The sequence below is a fragment of the Syngnathus acus genome, chromosome 6 (genome assembly GCF_901709675.1).
Source record: "Syngnathus acus chromosome 6, fSynAcu1.2, whole genome shotgun sequence".
Lineage (NCBI taxonomy): Eukaryota > Metazoa > Chordata > Actinopteri > Syngnathiformes > Syngnathidae > Syngnathus > Syngnathus acus.
The window spans coordinates 5,179,894-5,197,326 of NC_051092.1; the positions used below are offsets into that span (position 1 = coordinate 5,179,894).

General features: G+C 44.7%; 2 protein-coding genes across 4 annotated transcripts; one reads left to right on the top strand and one right to left on the bottom strand.

Annotated features, from left to right (window-relative positions):
• Window positions 1–851: 851 nt before the first annotated feature.
• On the top strand, window positions 852–3,952 carry hapln3 (hyaluronan and proteoglycan link protein 3). 2 transcript variants are annotated; one of them, XM_037254891.1, is made up of 5 exons: window positions 852–984; window positions 1,282–1,418; window positions 1,761–2,153; window positions 2,244–2,546; window positions 2,638–3,952. In XM_037254891.1, the coding sequence occupies exons 2-5, from the start codon at window positions 1,286–1,288 to the stop codon at window positions 2,913–2,915; spliced, it is 1,107 nt and encodes a 368-aa protein (XP_037110786.1). In that variant the 5' UTR covers window positions 852–984; window positions 1,282–1,285; the 3' UTR covers window positions 2,916–3,952. The 2 variants fall into 2 exon arrangements, with proteins under 2 accessions (XP_037110786.1, XP_037110787.1); XM_037254892.1 differs by having other exon boundaries at window positions 892–984; window positions 1,233–1,418.
• Window positions 3,953–4,059: 107 nt separating this feature from the next.
• On the bottom strand, window positions 4,060–15,941 carry acanb (aggrecan b). 2 transcript variants are annotated; one of them, XM_037254889.1, is made up of 18 exons: window positions 15,872–15,941; window positions 11,538–11,616; window positions 10,994–11,377; window positions 10,428–10,602; window positions 10,127–10,254; window positions 9,709–10,002; window positions 9,472–9,600; window positions 9,119–9,293; window positions 8,916–9,043; window positions 8,526–8,819; window positions 8,324–8,455; window positions 8,120–8,227; window positions 6,653–8,020; window positions 6,420–6,578; window positions 6,257–6,339; window positions 6,042–6,186; window positions 5,752–5,934; window positions 4,060–5,662 (listed from the first exon to the last, which is right to left on the bottom strand). In XM_037254889.1, exons 2-18 carry the CDS (start codon window positions 11,608–11,610, stop codon window positions 5,574–5,576), a joined length of 4,047 nt encoding a protein of 1,348 aa, XP_037110784.1. In that variant the 5' UTR covers window positions 11,611–11,616; window positions 15,872–15,941; the 3' UTR covers window positions 4,060–5,573. The 2 variants fall into 2 exon arrangements, with proteins under 2 accessions (XP_037110784.1, XP_037110783.1); XM_037254888.1 differs by having other exon boundaries at window positions 9,409–9,600.
• Between the last annotated feature and the right edge of the window lie 1,492 nt (window positions 15,942–17,433).

The window sequence follows — 17,433 nt, forward strand, 5'->3', positions numbered from 1 at the left end:
TTGTCGGTGGCCAGAGGTTGAATGAGGTTGGGGCTTGGTGTCAGGAGGGCGGCCAACATCTGCGCTTCACTCAACCGTGACAGTGTTTGCTCAACAGTATATTGTATGCGGAAGCCTCCCCCGCTAACCCAGCACGCTTGTTTTTCACCACTGTAACGCAACTTGACGAGGGCGACGCATGTTCTATCTACTCAAGGCTTTGGCAAAACAAAAATGACCTTTGGCCAACATGGCCGCCAGCCTTCTGGATAAATGCTTGGCTTGTGTTGTCTTTGCAGCTGACCTTCATTCAACGGGACATATTGCGGAAAATTGCCCGTTAACTCTTTGGACGGTGAACCCCCGTGACTTGTGACTGTAATTACCTATACATGCCACAAGATGGCGGCAAAGCGCATTCTTCTATTGAATAAAGCTATGGCCCAACTTAATGGCGTCCAACAACAAGAGGGCACCAAAAGCTACAGTGGCATCTCGACAGTTGCCTGATGGGGGTTTTTGAGATGCGTGACTTCACTCACTGATATTTTTGTTTGTTTTCGCTTCAGTATGCAAGTACAATTTTTGATACAAACGCTAAATGGTAGCAAACACTCTCTTACCGTAATGCTAGCATGCCTTATCTGAAACACAAGTAAGCAATGTTAGCTACAATGTTTCTATAATATACTTTATTCCCTTAAATTCACACCTACATTACATTTAAAATGGTGTTGCTTTTGATAATTATTAAGAAGTATAAATGGGAGAAAATCCAACCAATATTTGACATGTTAAAATGACTTTTTCTAATTGTCACCCACTGTGTCACTTGAGGTCGCAGTGTGGAGCCCACCGTGGTGACGTCACCCCACGTTGAGGAGGAGGAGACGGTGAAGTCCACACACATCTATAGAGGAACGTATCCACACAGACGCGTGCAGTGAGCAAGCGAGTGAGTGGCTGGAAGCGACACTTTGCGTTCTTCTCGTCTCTTCTCAGTTGGTGAGTTTAACCATGTTTGTTATCATTCATGTTGTGCTCAAAGTGAAAAGATTGAAGACGAATAATTCGACGAGAAAGGAGAAATCCGTTGTTAGAAACTTTGCTGTTTATTAGTGATGGGAACAGAAGAACAGCAGGACGACTTTAAACGACAATATTTTACTTTAAACAATTTTATGTATACATGTTTTGATATTTTTAGAAGGCTTTCTGCTTGGATGTGACTAAAACACCCTGTTGGTATTTAGGGGACTTTCTTTTTTGTGTGTGCGTGTGTGCGTGAAAATTGTCTTTCAGCGTAATGCTTGGTGGTCTCTTGCGCCCCCTGTTGGCCGTCTGCGGACTTATGCTGCTGCCAGCCGCCGCCGTTCACTTCAACTATAAGAACGGCTTCTACTATCATGACGGCAGCAACGGCAATGGCAACGGAGAAAGTAACTGTCTTAGTTCATTATATTTGTTGCAAAAAATACATATTTTAAAAGCGTTAATACGTGTATGTCTGTTCATATTTTCTGCGTTCATATTTTTTATTGGATTATTTAATTATCTTTTGAATCTGTTTTTATGCCCCATTTTAATCTCCATAATATTGCTATATTTTCCAATACATCATTTATTTTGTGATTAATTTTTAAATATGGAAAATCTATCCATCCATTCTTTCATTTTGCGAACCACTTATCCTCAGTTTAATATACATGACCTATATTGTATTTTTTCTGTCACAATGTCTTTTTTTTTTTTCCAAGTGACCAAATTGTGTCTTCTCACAGTCTATTTCAACGGGGTCCGTCTGTACGTGGAGTCCCCGAACCCGTCCGTGTCAGCCACCAGGGGCAGCAGCGTCACCCTTCCCTGCCACTTCCACTACAAACCCGAGCTCAACGAGCCGCGCCGGACGCGGGTCAAGTGGTCGTGGTTGCCCGCCAACGCCGTCGGCGAGCCCGTTCACCCCGCCGCCATGGAAACGCAGGTGATGGTCGCCATGGACAACCGCCACCGCAGCTACGGCGGATTCCGGGGCCGGGTCCGCCTGCGACGCTCGGCGCCGGGCGACATGTCGCTGGTCATCAGTGAGCTGCGTCTCAACGACACGGGGCGGTACCGTTGCGAGGTGATAGACGGGTTGGAGGATGAGAGCGTCACCGTGGAATTGGAGCTGCGAGGTGAGTGGACCGGGAATGGGAAAAGAACCTCCCAGAATCATTTGCAACATCATTTTCCACGGGTCAGTGTATTTCTCTTCTCGGCTGTAGGTGTGGTGTTTCCGTACCACTCCGCCGAAGGACGCTACCACTTCAACTTCCAGGGGGCCCAGCAGGCGTGCCAGGATCAGGACGCCACCCTGGCCACCTTCGAGCAGCTCTTCACGGCGTGGGACGAGGGCTTGGACTGGTGCAACGCCGGCTGGTTGGCCGACGGCACCGTGCAGTACCCCATCACGACGTCTCGTGACGGATGCGGGGGGGCGGACCTAGCGCCAGGCCTGCGCACTTACGGCCAACGCCATCGCCTCCTCCACCGCTTCGACGCCTTCTGCTTCTCCGCTTCCATCAAAGGTCAGAATCAGAAAACGGCAAAGGTGGATTATCGTGTTTAGACTCGTACAGGCTCAGAACGTAAACAAATGTTTGACTTCCCCTTCCGCAGGGACCGTTTACTTCCTAGCGAGCCCAACCAAGCTCAACTTCACCGAAGCGCTGCAGGCGTGCGCGGGAAACTCCGCTCACATCGCCAAAGTGGGCCAGCTGTACGCCGCCTGGAGACTGGCAGGATTGGACCGTTGCGACGCCGGCTGGCTGGCGGACGGCAGCGTCCGCTATCCCATCGTCAAGCCCCGCGCTAACTGCGGGCCGCCGCAAGCGGGCGTGCGTAGCTTCGGCTTCCCCCCGCGCCACCTGAAATTTGGCGTCTACTGTTATCGCTAACCTCTGGTTTGTCTGAGAGGTTAGCTTTAGCATTAGCCTACAAAAAAATGGGTATTATTGATACCATTTGAAATGATATTGTTCTCCTCTTCCTCCTTAAGACCACTAGTGACTGTGATGCCAACTTCTTGACGCCTCTTTCCCACTGCACAGTACTCACTTGGCTCTACTCGCCTCGGTTTGGGGTGGTTGGTTTTCCACCTCATTCTAAAACTTCTTCAGTGGTCGGGTGACTAAGGGCAAGAAGAGGAGCGTGCGGCGTCCACAGCTAAGAAGCCACATCGGGGTAAGCTAACGTTAGCGTGTGTGTTTGTACTTTTGTTTTTTCCGATGGCCCATTCCTCGTAAACATCAAAGACAATGGGGTTTAATTCTGTTCCCTCCACCCCTCCCTGTTGAAAAACGTTATTGTCAAGTCCAGCGAACGAATTGCGTTATAATCTTTTGAAGCGTTTGAGACGAAGCGTCAATAGCAAGTGGAGCCATGCTGAGACGAGTAGGTACCGTGCATTGGAAAAGGGACGTTGGAACACTTTGGGACGTCTTGTACAAAATCCTGTTTCGTAGAATGACTTAATCAAAGGCTGTTTTTTCGTTTTGTTTTTAATTTTCCCTCATTTTCTGTATTGTTGCAAGTCCCAAAGATTGTTCGATATACGGGATTGTTGCTCAAGCGAGAAAGAATAAGATGATTGTATAAATATGCTGTAATCACCATTCTGGATGATTTTTTTACTTTTACTTTGTGTCACCTGGAAGTTCGCATGTCTTTTTGTTTATTTTTCCCTCTCACTGTGACGTCACACGCGCTGTACATTTAGCTGAAGGGCTCCTCCTACTGGTTTACTTAAGCGTCTGTGACTTAAACATTAGTGTTGCTTTTTCATTAAAACAGCAATTCAATGTGTTTGCTCGATTTATACTTTTTTTAGGCGTGGAATATCCGATAAGAACTGCTTCTTTTTAGATATACTAAAATACAGCAATCCAATTTTGTATTGTTTTATATGACGCAATAAATCACTACTGGGCACGTCTTTGATTTGATATTTTTGCTTTTTGCCAGTTATGTCCACTATGACGTCATCAGGCAAATTGTCACAGGGGCAAAAAAAAAAAAATCATGTCACTCACACGCATGGACTGGATTCCATCTTTTTATTTGGCGCAGCACACTACAGCAGACTGTATGCTCACGTCAGGGATGGCGACAACCACACAGTGACTTGTTGACTTTATTTCTTTCTATTACGGTGCCTGTTTTATTCTTCAAAAATGAAATTGACTGTCCGCTCGATGTACTCGCTGTCACTTATATCGGATCGTACAACTTCACAGTCTGTATCTGCCTTCTAAAACACTTTTTTCCCCTGCAGAAGTGTCACATCATTTTTTTTATTTTTTTTTAATACTGTGAGAACTTAAACCGAGTAAGAATGGACTATCTGTGCGCCAGTGTGTTCTGCAAATGGGGGTCACATTTTAAAACTACACAACAAACTAATCACATTCATCCGGTTCCACAGACTAGGTAACCCGTGACATCATCTGCATTTGATAACAAGGAATGATACAGGATGAATAATGACAAAGAAATTGTATGTTAATGACAGATCCTGCTGTTCACACAGTTGTGGCGTAGAATATTTACAGCGAGTCCCAAGCGTAAAGCCAGCGATGGGTCTCTACTATCAATTACCATTCAAATAGGAGTTTTCAATCACAGACATGTTGAATTCGGATTTGTGTTTGCATATGGAATGTTTCAAAAAATTATTTTATTTTTAAAAAATAAGAAGGACAAATTATCCTCAACTATGGGAATATTTAGCGGTATTTGTTATTTTAAAAACCTATGCAAGAGTGGGAAGACATAATTGTCGATTTTTTTGTTTTTTGCACAATTTTAAGAAAATTGAATTGGTTTTATGTTTTCCTTAACATCAAGACAATTTAGAATCTTCGCATTTTGCTCAACACAAAGCAACGTAACCTAAAGGCAAAAGTTTTCGTAAATGTCAAAATGTTATCAAAAGTGCCCATTATTTATTCCCTAAAAATATTTTATCTAACGTGAGAGTGGGACAAAGTATGCTTCAATTAATCTCGATTAATGTCTTTTTTTTTTTCTTTCAAAAATCCAAAAATGACTACGTCTTAGTTAAAACTTTCAATTCATTTCTTTGTGTTTAAAACTAGGAATTTGTTTGTACTGACAAACTGAATGTTGTGAAAAGCATCGTATGAATTAATTTAATTAAAACAAATCTTTACTACACAAAAATAAAATTGTTTTAAAAATCGCCCCCGGGGACCAAATAGCACAAACACAGACCCTGACATAAAATGGGCTCAAAATATAGTATAGCAACACGCTATCATTTGCAATCAATAACACTTTTGCCTTGACTCCTCCAGTAGTACTTGTGCATGGAGAACTTGTTACAGCTATAAATTAGACTCTATAAATAACATAATGTAAGTGCCTTCATTAAAGACACGGAGAGAAATGTGAGTCAGTTACATCGTCACCGTTTAAATGTGTTTTAGTGCTTTTGTATTTACATTGGCGGATTTCCTTTTTTGGTCGGGCAATATGCTTGGTGTCCACGAGAGGGGTCCTTTTGTGAATCTCACTTGCGCTTCATTCAGTCCCGCTCAAAGCGTCTTCCTGTGCTCCCGTCGGCCGCTGACTGCTCGACTTCTGCTCTTCACCGATCGTTTGTGTAGCCTGTTGCCGCCGGATGCTGGAGGGGCAAGCCAAAGATTTCGTTTATTTTTATTTTTTGGGGGGCACAAAATCCTACTATAGTTGGGCAAACTTATAGCAACTCACTTTCTGTGCATTCCACTTGTGGCCTCTCCCACTGTCCGTTCTCCATGCAACGTATGACAGGCAGGTGGCGCTGCGTGTAGCCCGCTTGACACTGGTAGCGCACTTTGGAGTTGACGGCGTAGTGATCTCTGGTGACGCCCATCGGTGAGCCGTGAGCCACCTCCGGGGGCGCTCCGCACCCCGCTGACAAGACAGACATTGATGAAATGAAATGGATGATGTTTTAATGCGGATCAGCACTCATTTGGATGGTTTCGATACATAGGAAGTCGATCTGGATCAGTTCCTACCGGGTTGAGTCTTGCACGAGAAGGGAAGGTAGTAATTGCAAGGAACGTCGTTCCATTGGCCTGCCTCGTGCCCGATCATAACCACGCAGTCCTCCCCGGAGTTGAAGTAGTTGTCAGGTTGGTTAGGTCTCCAGTTCTCATACGTCTGGGATGGCACAATTGCCGCAAAAAGTGTGAACCCTTGTTCCGAGATACGCCTCCATCTTGAAACTCACCAGGGCGCTGCCGTCTGTCCAGCGGAATTCATTCTGGACTTCTTTGTCATTGAGACCGATCCACTCATAGTCTTGACCTTTAGCTATGAAGCAGAGACATCGATATTTCTGAGACTGGTTCGGTTTGCACCTGAAATACGCTGAAATTGGGAGAATTACTTACAGTTGAGAAACTGCTGCTCCTCTTCAGATGTGACACTGACCAGGTGGGCATTGAGTTCCTGGCAACGTTGCTCGGCATCTGACCAGGTGTGTCTGTCGGCAAAGTGGAGGTAACAGCTTCCCCTGAACTCCAACCAACCCTCGGGACAACCGTGTACAGCTGCACACAATATGACAAAAGACTTTATCGATACATTGTCTGTTTTTTGGTGTGCATTACCGCGAGCAACATACCCTCTTCTACTTGTGGCTGTTCCACAACGGGAGGTGTTGCCAGTGAAATCGACGGTGCTGTGGTTGGGCTGACGTACGCAGGATCTGGAGTCAGAACGACGACTGTAGCCTCCTCTTCCTCGTATCCAGATGATCCATTGTTGTCTGGATAGGTCATTGTAGATCCAGGAGGAAAAGCTATAGAAACCCCGGCAGTTGAGGGCTCGCCACTGCTAGAGATCTGAAGATGGGTTCCCGAGCCACTTTCCTGGCCACTAATTTCTACAACCCCGCGTCCCTCTTCTGAATGATGCACCTGAGGGGAAACGGTAACTTCCTTCATCCCGTCAGTTGTTAGAAAGATGACATCATCGTCCGTTTGGGTTGGTTGGCCAGAGGCAGAACCGCTGCCCGAAAGACCAGATGTAAAACCACTCTGAAAGCCGCTGGGGTAGCCCGATGCATAGGGATGAGATCCAGACAACTCCTGATCTCCTGATGGCTGGATTGTTAAGTCAATGGCACTGTTGTCTGTGAAGGAGATGCTGGAAAATCCACTGATGCCTGACCCTGACAAAGAGCCAGAGCCAGATCCAGACAAAGATCCTGAACCGGACATTTCAGAAGACCCGTACAACTCCTGCTCTCCTGATTGAAGAACTGTTAGGTCAACGCCACTGCTGTCTGTAAAGGTGATGCCAGAAAATCCACTGATGCCTGACCCAGACAAGGAGCCTGATCCGGAAATCGATCCTGAGCCGGACATTTCTGCAGATCCGTACAACTCCTGCTCTCCTGATTGCTGAACTGTCATGTCAATGGCACTTTTGACCGTAAAAGTGATACCAAAAATTCCACTGCCTGACCCGGACATACCTCCTGATCCAGACATGCTTCCTGACCCGGACATACCTGACGCCCACAAGACTCCACTACCTAACTCCTGCTCAGTGAGGGTTGGGATCACCAATTCTTTCTCTTTTCCATCCAGTATATTGATCAGAATGTCACCACTGCTGCCACTAATGTCTCCACTGCCCCTGGCAGAGCCTGACCCTGACACAACAAAACCGGACCCAGATCCTGATGCGCTATAGGCGTCTCCTGAGGTGAAGATTGCGCTGCCACCCTCTGCTCCTTGCGGGTCACCAGAGGCAGAATGGTCTCCTGACAGGATGTCTGTGTGTCCACTGAAGGTGACGTCCAGTCCTGAGCCAGACGCTCCGCTCCCGCTGGTGGTGCTGGACCCGCCTGAGATTTGAAGATCCCCACTGGCTGAATGATCGCCTGAGATCTGAAGATCCCCACTGGCTGAATGACCGCCTGAGATTTGAAGATCCCCACTGGCTGAAGCATCGCCTGATCCAGATGCAGAACCATCAAGTGGAACTAGAAGTCAAATTGGTGACGTCATTTTTCAATGTGCAAGTGCTGTGCAATCCTTCAAAACCCATTTTATGTTCATGCAGTTGATCAAAGCTGTCTTACCAGTAGGTGCAATTAGCTGGGTTGTGATATTTGTCCTTTGGATAACCTCTTCGATTTCTGTAGCGTTCAGAATTGTTTGGGTGTCATTGTAACCCACCGATGGTTCGACTAAAATCAAACAACAAAATTTCACGTGAGACTAGGAAAGTGAAGTGACCAAAATAGAAAGCAACTTTAAAAGTGATTTTACAGAATCAGTCTTACGAGTAGGAATGACGTGATCGACTGCGACCGTTGTCTTTCTGATAACATCCACTGTCAGTAACTTGTCAAAAATGGTTTCACTGATGGTGTCAATGGTGCTTTTGCTGTCAGTCTCAATGGCGAGTGTTTCAGCTGTAAAACACAAAATCCAGTTGGGAATCGACAGTAATATTTGGTGAGAACCCAAATGAGAGTTTCTTACCTTTGAAACAGTAGGCGTCATAGCGCGAGTGCTCATCGGGAAATCCCGTCTGGTTGGGGAAAGCGTAGATAATGTGCACGCCCACTTGGCCGCCCCCGCAGTTGGATCTGGAACTTGTGATGGGATATCGGACACTGCGGTCCATCAGCCAACCTGGGCGGCACTTGTCAAGGCCTTGGTTCCATGCGGCGTACATCTGGCCAGTTGTGGCTAGTGTGGTGTTGAGTTCCTCACAGTGCTGCACGGCCTCCTCAAAGGAGAAACTGTCATAGTCGCTGGTGAAGAAGACCTCACCTTTGAAAGAAAGAGTGAAATTGCATGATGCCAAGACCTACATTTGGTGTTGACAACACATAAATTCAGTGATTTCAGGTGTGACTAGATCCTGACCTTGCAGACTTTCGACATAGCAAAATACATCATAACGCTCAGAGTCTGGCCTTAGGCCATAGGATCGGACTCCGGGAAGGTGAAGAAGATTGCCCGCACAGTTATCTCGGGGTGAAACGATGGGATACCTGAACACAAGAGATATTTCTTTTAGATGTTTATGAGGAGTCTACTTGCGTGCATTAATTCTGCCTTTAGCACACCTGACACTCTGGTCAGCGAGCCAACCAGCGTCACATTGGTGCAAGCCTTTCTCGAAGGCAGCCTGGAGCTGCAGGGGGCTGGCGATGACTGCTCCAATACTCTTGCAGGCTTGTTGGGCCTCCAGAAAGCTCAGCGTGTACCGACCAGTAATGGGTCTGTAGTGGAACACCACACCTATCGGCCAGAAAATGAGATTGAGGACATTCTGATTTCAATCTTATGATCGTCATATCTCGAGGATTTGTGATGCGCTGACTACGATGCCATTAGAGAAGAACGCCAAGTTTACCAGTGGGAGCCATGGCGGCGTCTGTAAAAGGAGGTGAGATAGGTTTGGTGAGAATGTCCACACCTCCTTGCTTGATCTCTTGACCTCCAGCGGGGGTTGTCAGTCCTGGATAAACTCCAGGGGCGGGGGTAATGCTCATGATGTCTGGGAAAGGAGTGATCCTGCCGGGAACTGCGCCTTCGTCATCGCGACCTGTTAATGTGACAACGTTATACTTTCAGAACTACTCAGGTCAGTGGTCCTGCAGTCTAGTCTTTCAATACAGAGGGATTGCCGCCCTCGTTGAGGTTGAACACGTACCTTGGAAGCAGATAGCATCGTAACGGGAGCTCGGGAGGGGGTATCCCGTCTGGTTGGGAAACAGGTAGACCGTTCGGACTCCCAGGAGCCCGCCTCCACACTGAGGCCTGCGAATGTTGACGGGGTAGCGCACGCTCCTGTCGCCCAACCAGCCGGCATTACACACATCCATGCCGCCCTTCCAGGCCAGGTAAAGCTCTCCGGTGTTGGCCAGTCTGGCACCCAGTTTAGTGCACTGATCATCAGCTTCTTGGAAGGTGAACTTCTCTACTGACATGGAGTAGAAGACTCTGCCTGGGGGGGAGAAACACATTCAGTCAATTTTCCCAAGATATATTGAGACAATATTTCAGCCAGCGCAGGGAATTAACTCAACCACACCATTGCAGTGTCATTGGTATCCTGTTGCACAACGTACCTGCCATCTTCTCCGCAAAACAGTACACGTCGTAAGTCTCATTGACGTCTCTCACACCATAGGTTCTCACGCCAGGGAAGTTTTCCTTGTCTCCGTAGCATTCCTTCCGAGGCTCATGGATGGGGTACCTGAAAAGGAAAGGTAAATCAGCTTCAGGACCTGGATTCTGATTATTCCCTGTGATGTTGTTGTGGATGTTATTGGCATTCTTTTATGTCAACGTGATGAAAACTAACATTCACATGTGGTTGGCAGACTCTAAAAGTCCATTCTCCATTGACCACAGATGGATGAATATTACCTGACAGTCTGATCAGACAACCATCCAGCATCACACTGGTGGTAGCCATCATCGTAGGCGGCCTGCAGTTGGGCGGGGGTTGCAATGGTGGCGCTGTTTTGGATGCAAGCGGCCTTTGCCTTCTCAAATGTCAGGGTGTACCGGGTGGTGATGGCTCGATAGTGGAACACGATACCTGTCGGGCAGACGTGACGAACGAGACGGAATATGTTTTAGTTGTGTTCCCACCATGTAGTTTATGGTTCAGTTTGGGACCCTGCTCCTGAATTGGATGTGTGTGCCTGTTCACCAACCAGACCGGCCACCCCTTACCAATCTCACAGGACAATGTCATAGAAAAATGAAGCAATGTAAGTCATCTGTCTGCGGCCACCGATTCCAGCTCCAGCTGGTGTACGCCAAGGCATTCCCAGACTGGCTCTGAGTCATAGTCAGGTGTGATCCAGATCTGCCATCAAGTCACCATTTCCCTTTTACTGAACTCAACCAAAGTGTACCGCGAGATGGAAACAAGCCAAGGCCAAATCCAATTGAAATAGAAATCAGATGGTGTCTGCATGTCTTACCCTGAACCTGGATGTCCACGCTGTCATAGTTGTCCTCGATGCCGTGCGTGACTTCGCAGCGGTAGGTGCCCGAGTCTTTGGACCTCAGCTCCGTTATCTCCAGGGAGGCGTCGGTGGACACTATCGGGTAGTTGACCATCGTTACTCTGTCCAGGTAATCCCTCTCAACGTGGACTTTGCCCTCTGTTGCCACCAGGACGGTGGTAATGTTCTCCTTGGTGATAAAGGTCCATTTGATGCGGTGGGAGAGCGGAGCGATGGTCGGGGCGCCCGGGACGCTGACGGTGTTGTCCAGGAAGTAGCAGGGCAATACCACCTTGCCACCCAGCAGGGGGCGCAGAGGTGCCGCCGATGGGATGCTAACACGCAGCGTGCCGTCCAAGTCTGCGTGAAAGACAGTGTGGGGATTTGAGTGGGCGTGGAAAAGCAAACATCCAACGCAAATTTTTGCTCTCAGGTCAGAATGACATTTTGTACTACTGCTGCGTGTCGTTTTGCTGGAGAGCTTAATGTTGAAGAGCTTGCGTGTGCACCGAGCCCGTACCGTCATGGTGTCCAAATGATGTAGTTGCTGAGATGAAGGGCAAAGACACACACAGCAGAAGCAGGGAAGTCATCCTCGCCTAAAGACAACAGACAAAACATTTATTTCTTTTTCAATCTTTTTTTTTCTTTCTGTGTAGTATATTTGTTCTATTTTTTTTTCTTCTGGCACGTATTTATTTAAATTAATTATTTAAGAATGTCTCAGACAAAGCGTGATGTGTTGAATGAATGAGCGGCTTTCGAAGCGCCTCACGTTTCCCGTCATGGTTCTTCAGAATATGCGCTTACGTTTGCTCAGCCGTTTGGAGTGGAAATATGACATCATTTGGAAAGACTAAACACCCAACGGCTCTGTGTCGCCGCCAGGTCACAGGAAATATCCCAAGTGCCTGAAATTAGTTGAGACCAAATATGATTCATTCGGCTTAAATGCATTTGCAGCACAAGTCAGGTTGGCTGGGGAAATTGGTCTCAGCTTTCAAAGGAAAAAAGGAACGTCATTGAATCTGCAACCGTCTGACATCTCCATTAAACAAATTCGCATCATTAGGGATGCCAGTCAATTTAGGTACTTATTTCTGGCACATACGTTAGAAAATAAACACAATTTTGTCTATGGCTGCATTGCTGGACTTTCTGGCACTTAAAAAAAAAATTTTTAATCCCCCCCTCTCGCTCATTCTTAATGTTGTCATCTCATAAGAATAAATTAATAATAATTTAAAAACCCCGCCTCCATAATACTCCGACTTTAAGTTTAGAAGACAAGTGGCCAGTGTAATTTTAACACTTACAGAGGTTGACCGCAAGATGACGCTCTGCTGTAAAGGGAACTTTTGGAATGACGCAGCTAACTGAAAACTGGCAAAAGTGCGCGCGCGCGTGCGTGTGTAGACCATTAACACTGGTACACTGTACACTGAAACAGAAAGGCACAGTCACACCAATGTTTGTCGTGCTGTCTCAGCATGCAAAATATCACACAGTGTGTACTGACCCAAAGCGGGTGGCCATGATGTAACTCTTCCATTTTAGACCTCTCTATTTTTGCTCTGTCGCAGTCTTTAAATATTGTTTGGATGTTCTTGTGTTTTACTCGTAACCCTTCCATACAGTTCATTTTCAATCCTCAATGTAATCTGTTCTAAATAGAAATGAACATCCTAAAAAGAATTCAACTGGTCGCCATCTTGTTCTGTCAAATTAAGAAGTACACATCTTTTAAAATGTATTACTACACTAACGGGTATATTGTTGTTCCTTGTTGTTTTGGGGGAATATTATTGTCATTTTAGAAAAAGTCATCAAATGTCAGTGTGACAGAATGACGGCTATTTTTATTTTTTATTATACTATTTATTATACTATCATACAATTTATACTATTTTTTTAATTTTTATTTTTTGTTGAATGTCAAAAGGGGTCACATTTGACCCAAATCATATGTCAGGTTAAATGTTACGTGGAAAACAAGGACATTTTGAACGTTTCCAACAAGGCGCAGTGTGCTTGCGTTCTCCACTGAGCGAGAGTGCACAAGAGAAGTAAAGACTTCTCTCCAATAACAAACACAAAGTCAACACTTGGCCTAAAAGGCTCATTAGGTGAAAGGGGGGCAACAACTTTCCCGTTTTAGTCAGGGCAATAACGTATTTCCTGCAAATGGTTGTATACTCAACAGCAGGTGGGTGGGACAACTGCATTTGGGAAATCATTTTCAAGTTTTAAGAGCAGAAAAGATTAGATAAAAAGGCACAGTTTTCAGATTATTACTGGTTGAATTTAAGGTGTAGTTCCAACTTTGACATATAGAAGGCAGCCTTTGTGATACTGTGCAAAGTCTTATTTTCAAGATGGCCGCACCTGTGAGGCTAGGTGAGCAAAGATGACTCCGAAAGTAAGTCGTGCTTTGGTGCACCCAATGCACAACATTGGTCAAAAGTGACCCGGCCGAGTTTTAATTTGATATATCTTTGCAATTAATGAATAGCGGCATTCAGTACTCTAAGTATTCTTCAATGAACTTTTGTTTGTGATCACCATATATCCTTGATTATTTTTTTTCTTTTCTTACTTTTTAAATAGAAAGTCATTTTGATTCACTGCACTTCTAATGCACAAAATGGGCCATATCCATTTTCTGGTTAATTGTCCAAATTCATGTGTTAACAGCTGAAACATTTTTTATTTTTTATTTCCAGTTTGAAGTGATTTTAAATGACAAATTTGCCCACTCTAGTTGTCGATGGCTCAATTTAAAAAAACAAAAAACAAAAAAAAAAAACGACTTTCCTCATTGAAGCTCATCAAGAGTCATTGCCTCTAAATCGAGCGACCCGCCACAGTGTGTTCATTCATTTGATGGGGGTGGGGTGTTTTGAGCTGGGGTGGGGTGCGGCCGCTCCCCTCTTCGGTCACTGTGGTATGTTCCGCTTGCAGCCGAGGTGACGGTGGGCAAAGAGGCCTTGGTTTGTTCCTGCTATGGACAGGGGCAGGGGCAGGGCTTTTTGGGAGGGGTGCAACCCTGCCAAGGTAAACACAAGGGGCGGGCACCCAACCCCCAAAAACCTTCCAAAGTCCCTCATTGGCAGAACAGAGTGGACATTGATATGAACACACACAGTGCAACACACTCAGAGGCGACGTGTGGCAACGTGCGTCTGATGCTAGGAAATATATGTGTGTGTGTGTACTGTAAGGTTCATGTTGGAGAACACACACACTCTTGTACAGCGAGGAAAGAAAAAATCACAGGTGGTTAAAGGTGCATTAGTAGCACATATTCCGCATTCTCAGGTCACAACCACGTCTGCTGTAGTCAGCATGTGTTGGAAAGGGACAATTTATTCATATTCATTCATTTGAGTGATATGTGGTGAAAATTTATTTTTGTTTTCTCATTTAACCAACATCTGCCAATTGAAATTCACAATGGGAGCCCAGGGAGACCGACGTCGCCATAGAAACAGGACGTGGCCTCCAAGGAGAAAGGCGATGGAAAATTCGCTGCTGGACTGCTAAAGGTGCCTCTGATCCAGAAATTTGGAGAAAAAAACAATAAACAAAAAGGCTTTCAGTGGCAGGGAGAGGCTCACAAACAGGAAATGTCGTCTGTTTCTTTTTAAGTCATAACCACCATCGGATTTTTTTTGTTTTTTAGGAAATTACAATAATTGCATACCCAGGATAATTTTTTTTTTCCAGGAAATAACTAAATGCTGCATGAAACAGGGTGTACCCAAACAGAAAAATGTCCCCCACTCGACAAACAAGCAAGAATTAAAAAAAAAGCATAAATTAAATAAATAACTGCAGTATATAATAAAATATTACACTTTAGAGTAGTGCCTTGAAATCTGAGTTAGATTTTTTTCCCCTTGACCATACTTATATCGTAATCATCTTTCACCACTAAAATGCTATTAATCCTCTCTCCAAAAAGCAACAAAATTATAATATTTTGCTAGACAAAGACAAAAAGTAATCATTTGTCACTTTCTTTTGCACTGCATATTGTCTTACAGTGAGTTGAGGCCACCTGGGTGCTGTATAAGACAGAAATTCATCCAAAATTAGCTCCTCTCTTGGCTTCTCAGTACAGCACTAATACTGGTCCTCCTTGGCAGATGCTAAAGAAGAAATCGGATGCCCGCCAAGAGTTTTAGATTGTCTATAACCCACTGAATCGTTTCTGTTCAGATAGGTGCTTAAAAGCTAACAACGGCCCGCCGATAGATGCTAATTGTTAGCCCGGGTACTTTTGGTGTTTCCTATTGTATGCTAGCGCAGGCTATCTGGTCGTTTTAAATACTCTATGGAATGTTTAGTTTGTCAGGTGAAAATGGCAAGAAACAGTTTGAATAAGTTTCAACAATATTTACTCATTGTCTGAATGGAAATAGGTCTCAATGTGACTTTTGAAAAAAAAATTACAATAAGTAATATAAATGTCAAAATGTCAGCCTCCTAATTGTGGGCAACATTGGAGCCCTTGATTGGTCCAGGGTCAATACAAAAAGTAAAACCTCAGCCGAATTCTAAGCAAAGCCCCCCAAATGGTATCGCATTGGTTTTTATCATACCGTCACTCATCAAAGTATTACTGAAACGTGGGAAAAGGATCATTCCATCACTTTCAATTGATTTTACAGATCAATTATGATACTCTACCAGATAAATGCGTCGAAAGGAAATTTTAGAGCAAATAGTTTCAGATTAAAAAAAAAAATTCTACAAGACCAGTGAGTCCATCCACAAACTTCTACTTGCACAACATCTCATTTCCAACTCCGTGAAAGATTGTTGAAGTTAATCATGTTGCCGGGTACGTACCGTTGATGCTCTGAAGCTCCCAGTGGCCGCTGACTGGCGGGGGCTGTGACTCCTGCTTGTGGAGGAGAGCAGAAAGAAGCTTTATTCAAACGCCAGCGCACATTTAGATGTTGGAAAAGGAGGAGGAGGGAAGGAAAGGAGGAAGGAGGGTGAGGAAGGTTACAAGATGGGCTACTTTCCTGCTTAGGGGCAAGCAAGATCAAATGGGGTGGGTTTATATAGATTTATTTTAGGCCTATTACAATATTTAGCATAAGAAGTTCACAATAAACAATTCATTGGTTGATTAATTAAAAATATATGTAATTAAGAAAATCACTTTTTTTGGTCACCTAAAAACTTATAGGCGAAGAAGATTTGGACAATTTGATGATGATTTTGACGATTACAAAAGAACTAAGATTAGCTGACTAAATCAGCCAGCCGATGAATCGGTCAAGCCCTCATAAATACAGTGGATGTAAAAGTCTACACACCCCTGTGGGTCAGAACCATGATGAGGTGCCTCTGTATATACATATGTTATATGTATGTACTATGTGTATATGTAAGTGTGTAGACTTTGTATAAGCACTCTAAATGTATTTCGATGATTCTTCCGGGAGTGTTCGAGGTATTGCTCAAGATTCTTAGAATGTCCGACACAAATGTAAAAAAACCCAAAAAACAGTTGTAGGTGTTTACATGTGCTCACCTCCTGTATGTGCGCCATCCTGTGTACTCGAACATTTAAGAAAAAGCAAAAAAAAAGGGCGTGGCCCCCATCAACCTGCGTTCAATGCGGGCCCTGTGCTGGCCGCCCTCATGACGCGCACGCACGCACGTTAGCCACAACGTTCAAAGCAAAACATGTCAAGAGGCCTTTTTTTAAAGCCCGGCTTGCAGACATGTTTGAGCGGCACACTTGGTGTTTGTACGCTTGCAAAGGCCATTACGCCTTCTGACTCCTTTTTACCTGGAAAAGCCTGATTGATTTCCCTCTCTCCAAATATAAATATTGTTTCATTTGTGTGCTCAACCCATAGTTAGCGTTTCGCTCAGCGGGCGGAAATTAGAAAATAAATTGGAAAATAAATTGGAAAATAAATGGGAGAATAAACAAAAAAATGAATGCAAAAAATAAATTAAATTAAAATAAATATGTGAAGAAAATGGATAATTTTCATGGAACAAGTTACATGAAATATTTGCCAGTTACGTTGATGATGTGAATCACAAAATGAACATGAAGCCGTTTTATCCATGACACTTCTTTTTAAATGACTCACTGCCACAAGACGTTGCCGTATGACTCATGTCGTACGTTACTTTTACAATCTACAAACATGACCGGCGGCTGGCATCCTGCCTCAGAACAGAGTTCTTCTCACAGTGGCCTGGCGCACACACACACATATCTCCATTTGGATCAGTCAAGTACCTTTGCCCATTTGGGTTGACGCACTTCAGCCACTTTTCTATTTCGATTTTTTGTGGATGTGCTTTTGGGCTTCGCCACATTTAAACAAAAATGCGTTAATGTGACCTTGGAGGTTTTCACCCAGAAAGTAACTTTGTGCTTA

Bases quoted from the DNA above. Each gene is read 5' to 3' on its own strand.
- acanb (XM_037254888.1), bottom strand. From the start codon at position 11,610: ATGACTTCCCTGCTTCTGCTGTGTGTGTCTTTGCCCTTCATCTCAGCA. The intron at 10,255-10,427 runs GTAATATTCATC...TTTCCTTTTCAG, and splicing joins TTGTCTGATCAGACTGTCAG to GTACCCCATCCATGAGCCTC. The intron at 8,228-8,323 runs GTAAGACTGATT...GTTTGATTTTAG, and splicing joins CGATCACGTCATTCCTACTC to TCGAACCATCGGTGGGTTAC.
- hapln3 (XM_037254891.1), top strand. From the start codon at position 1,286: ATGCTTGGTGGTCTCTTGCGCCCCCTGTTGGCCGTCTGCGGACTTATG. The intron at 1,419-1,760 runs GTAACTGTCTTA...GTCTTCTCACAG, and splicing joins CGGCAATGGCAACGGAGAAA to TCTATTTCAACGGGGTCCGT. The intron at 2,547-2,637 runs GTCAGAATCAGA...CCCCTTCCGCAG, and splicing joins CTTCTCCGCTTCCATCAAAG to GGACCGTTTACTTCCTAGCG.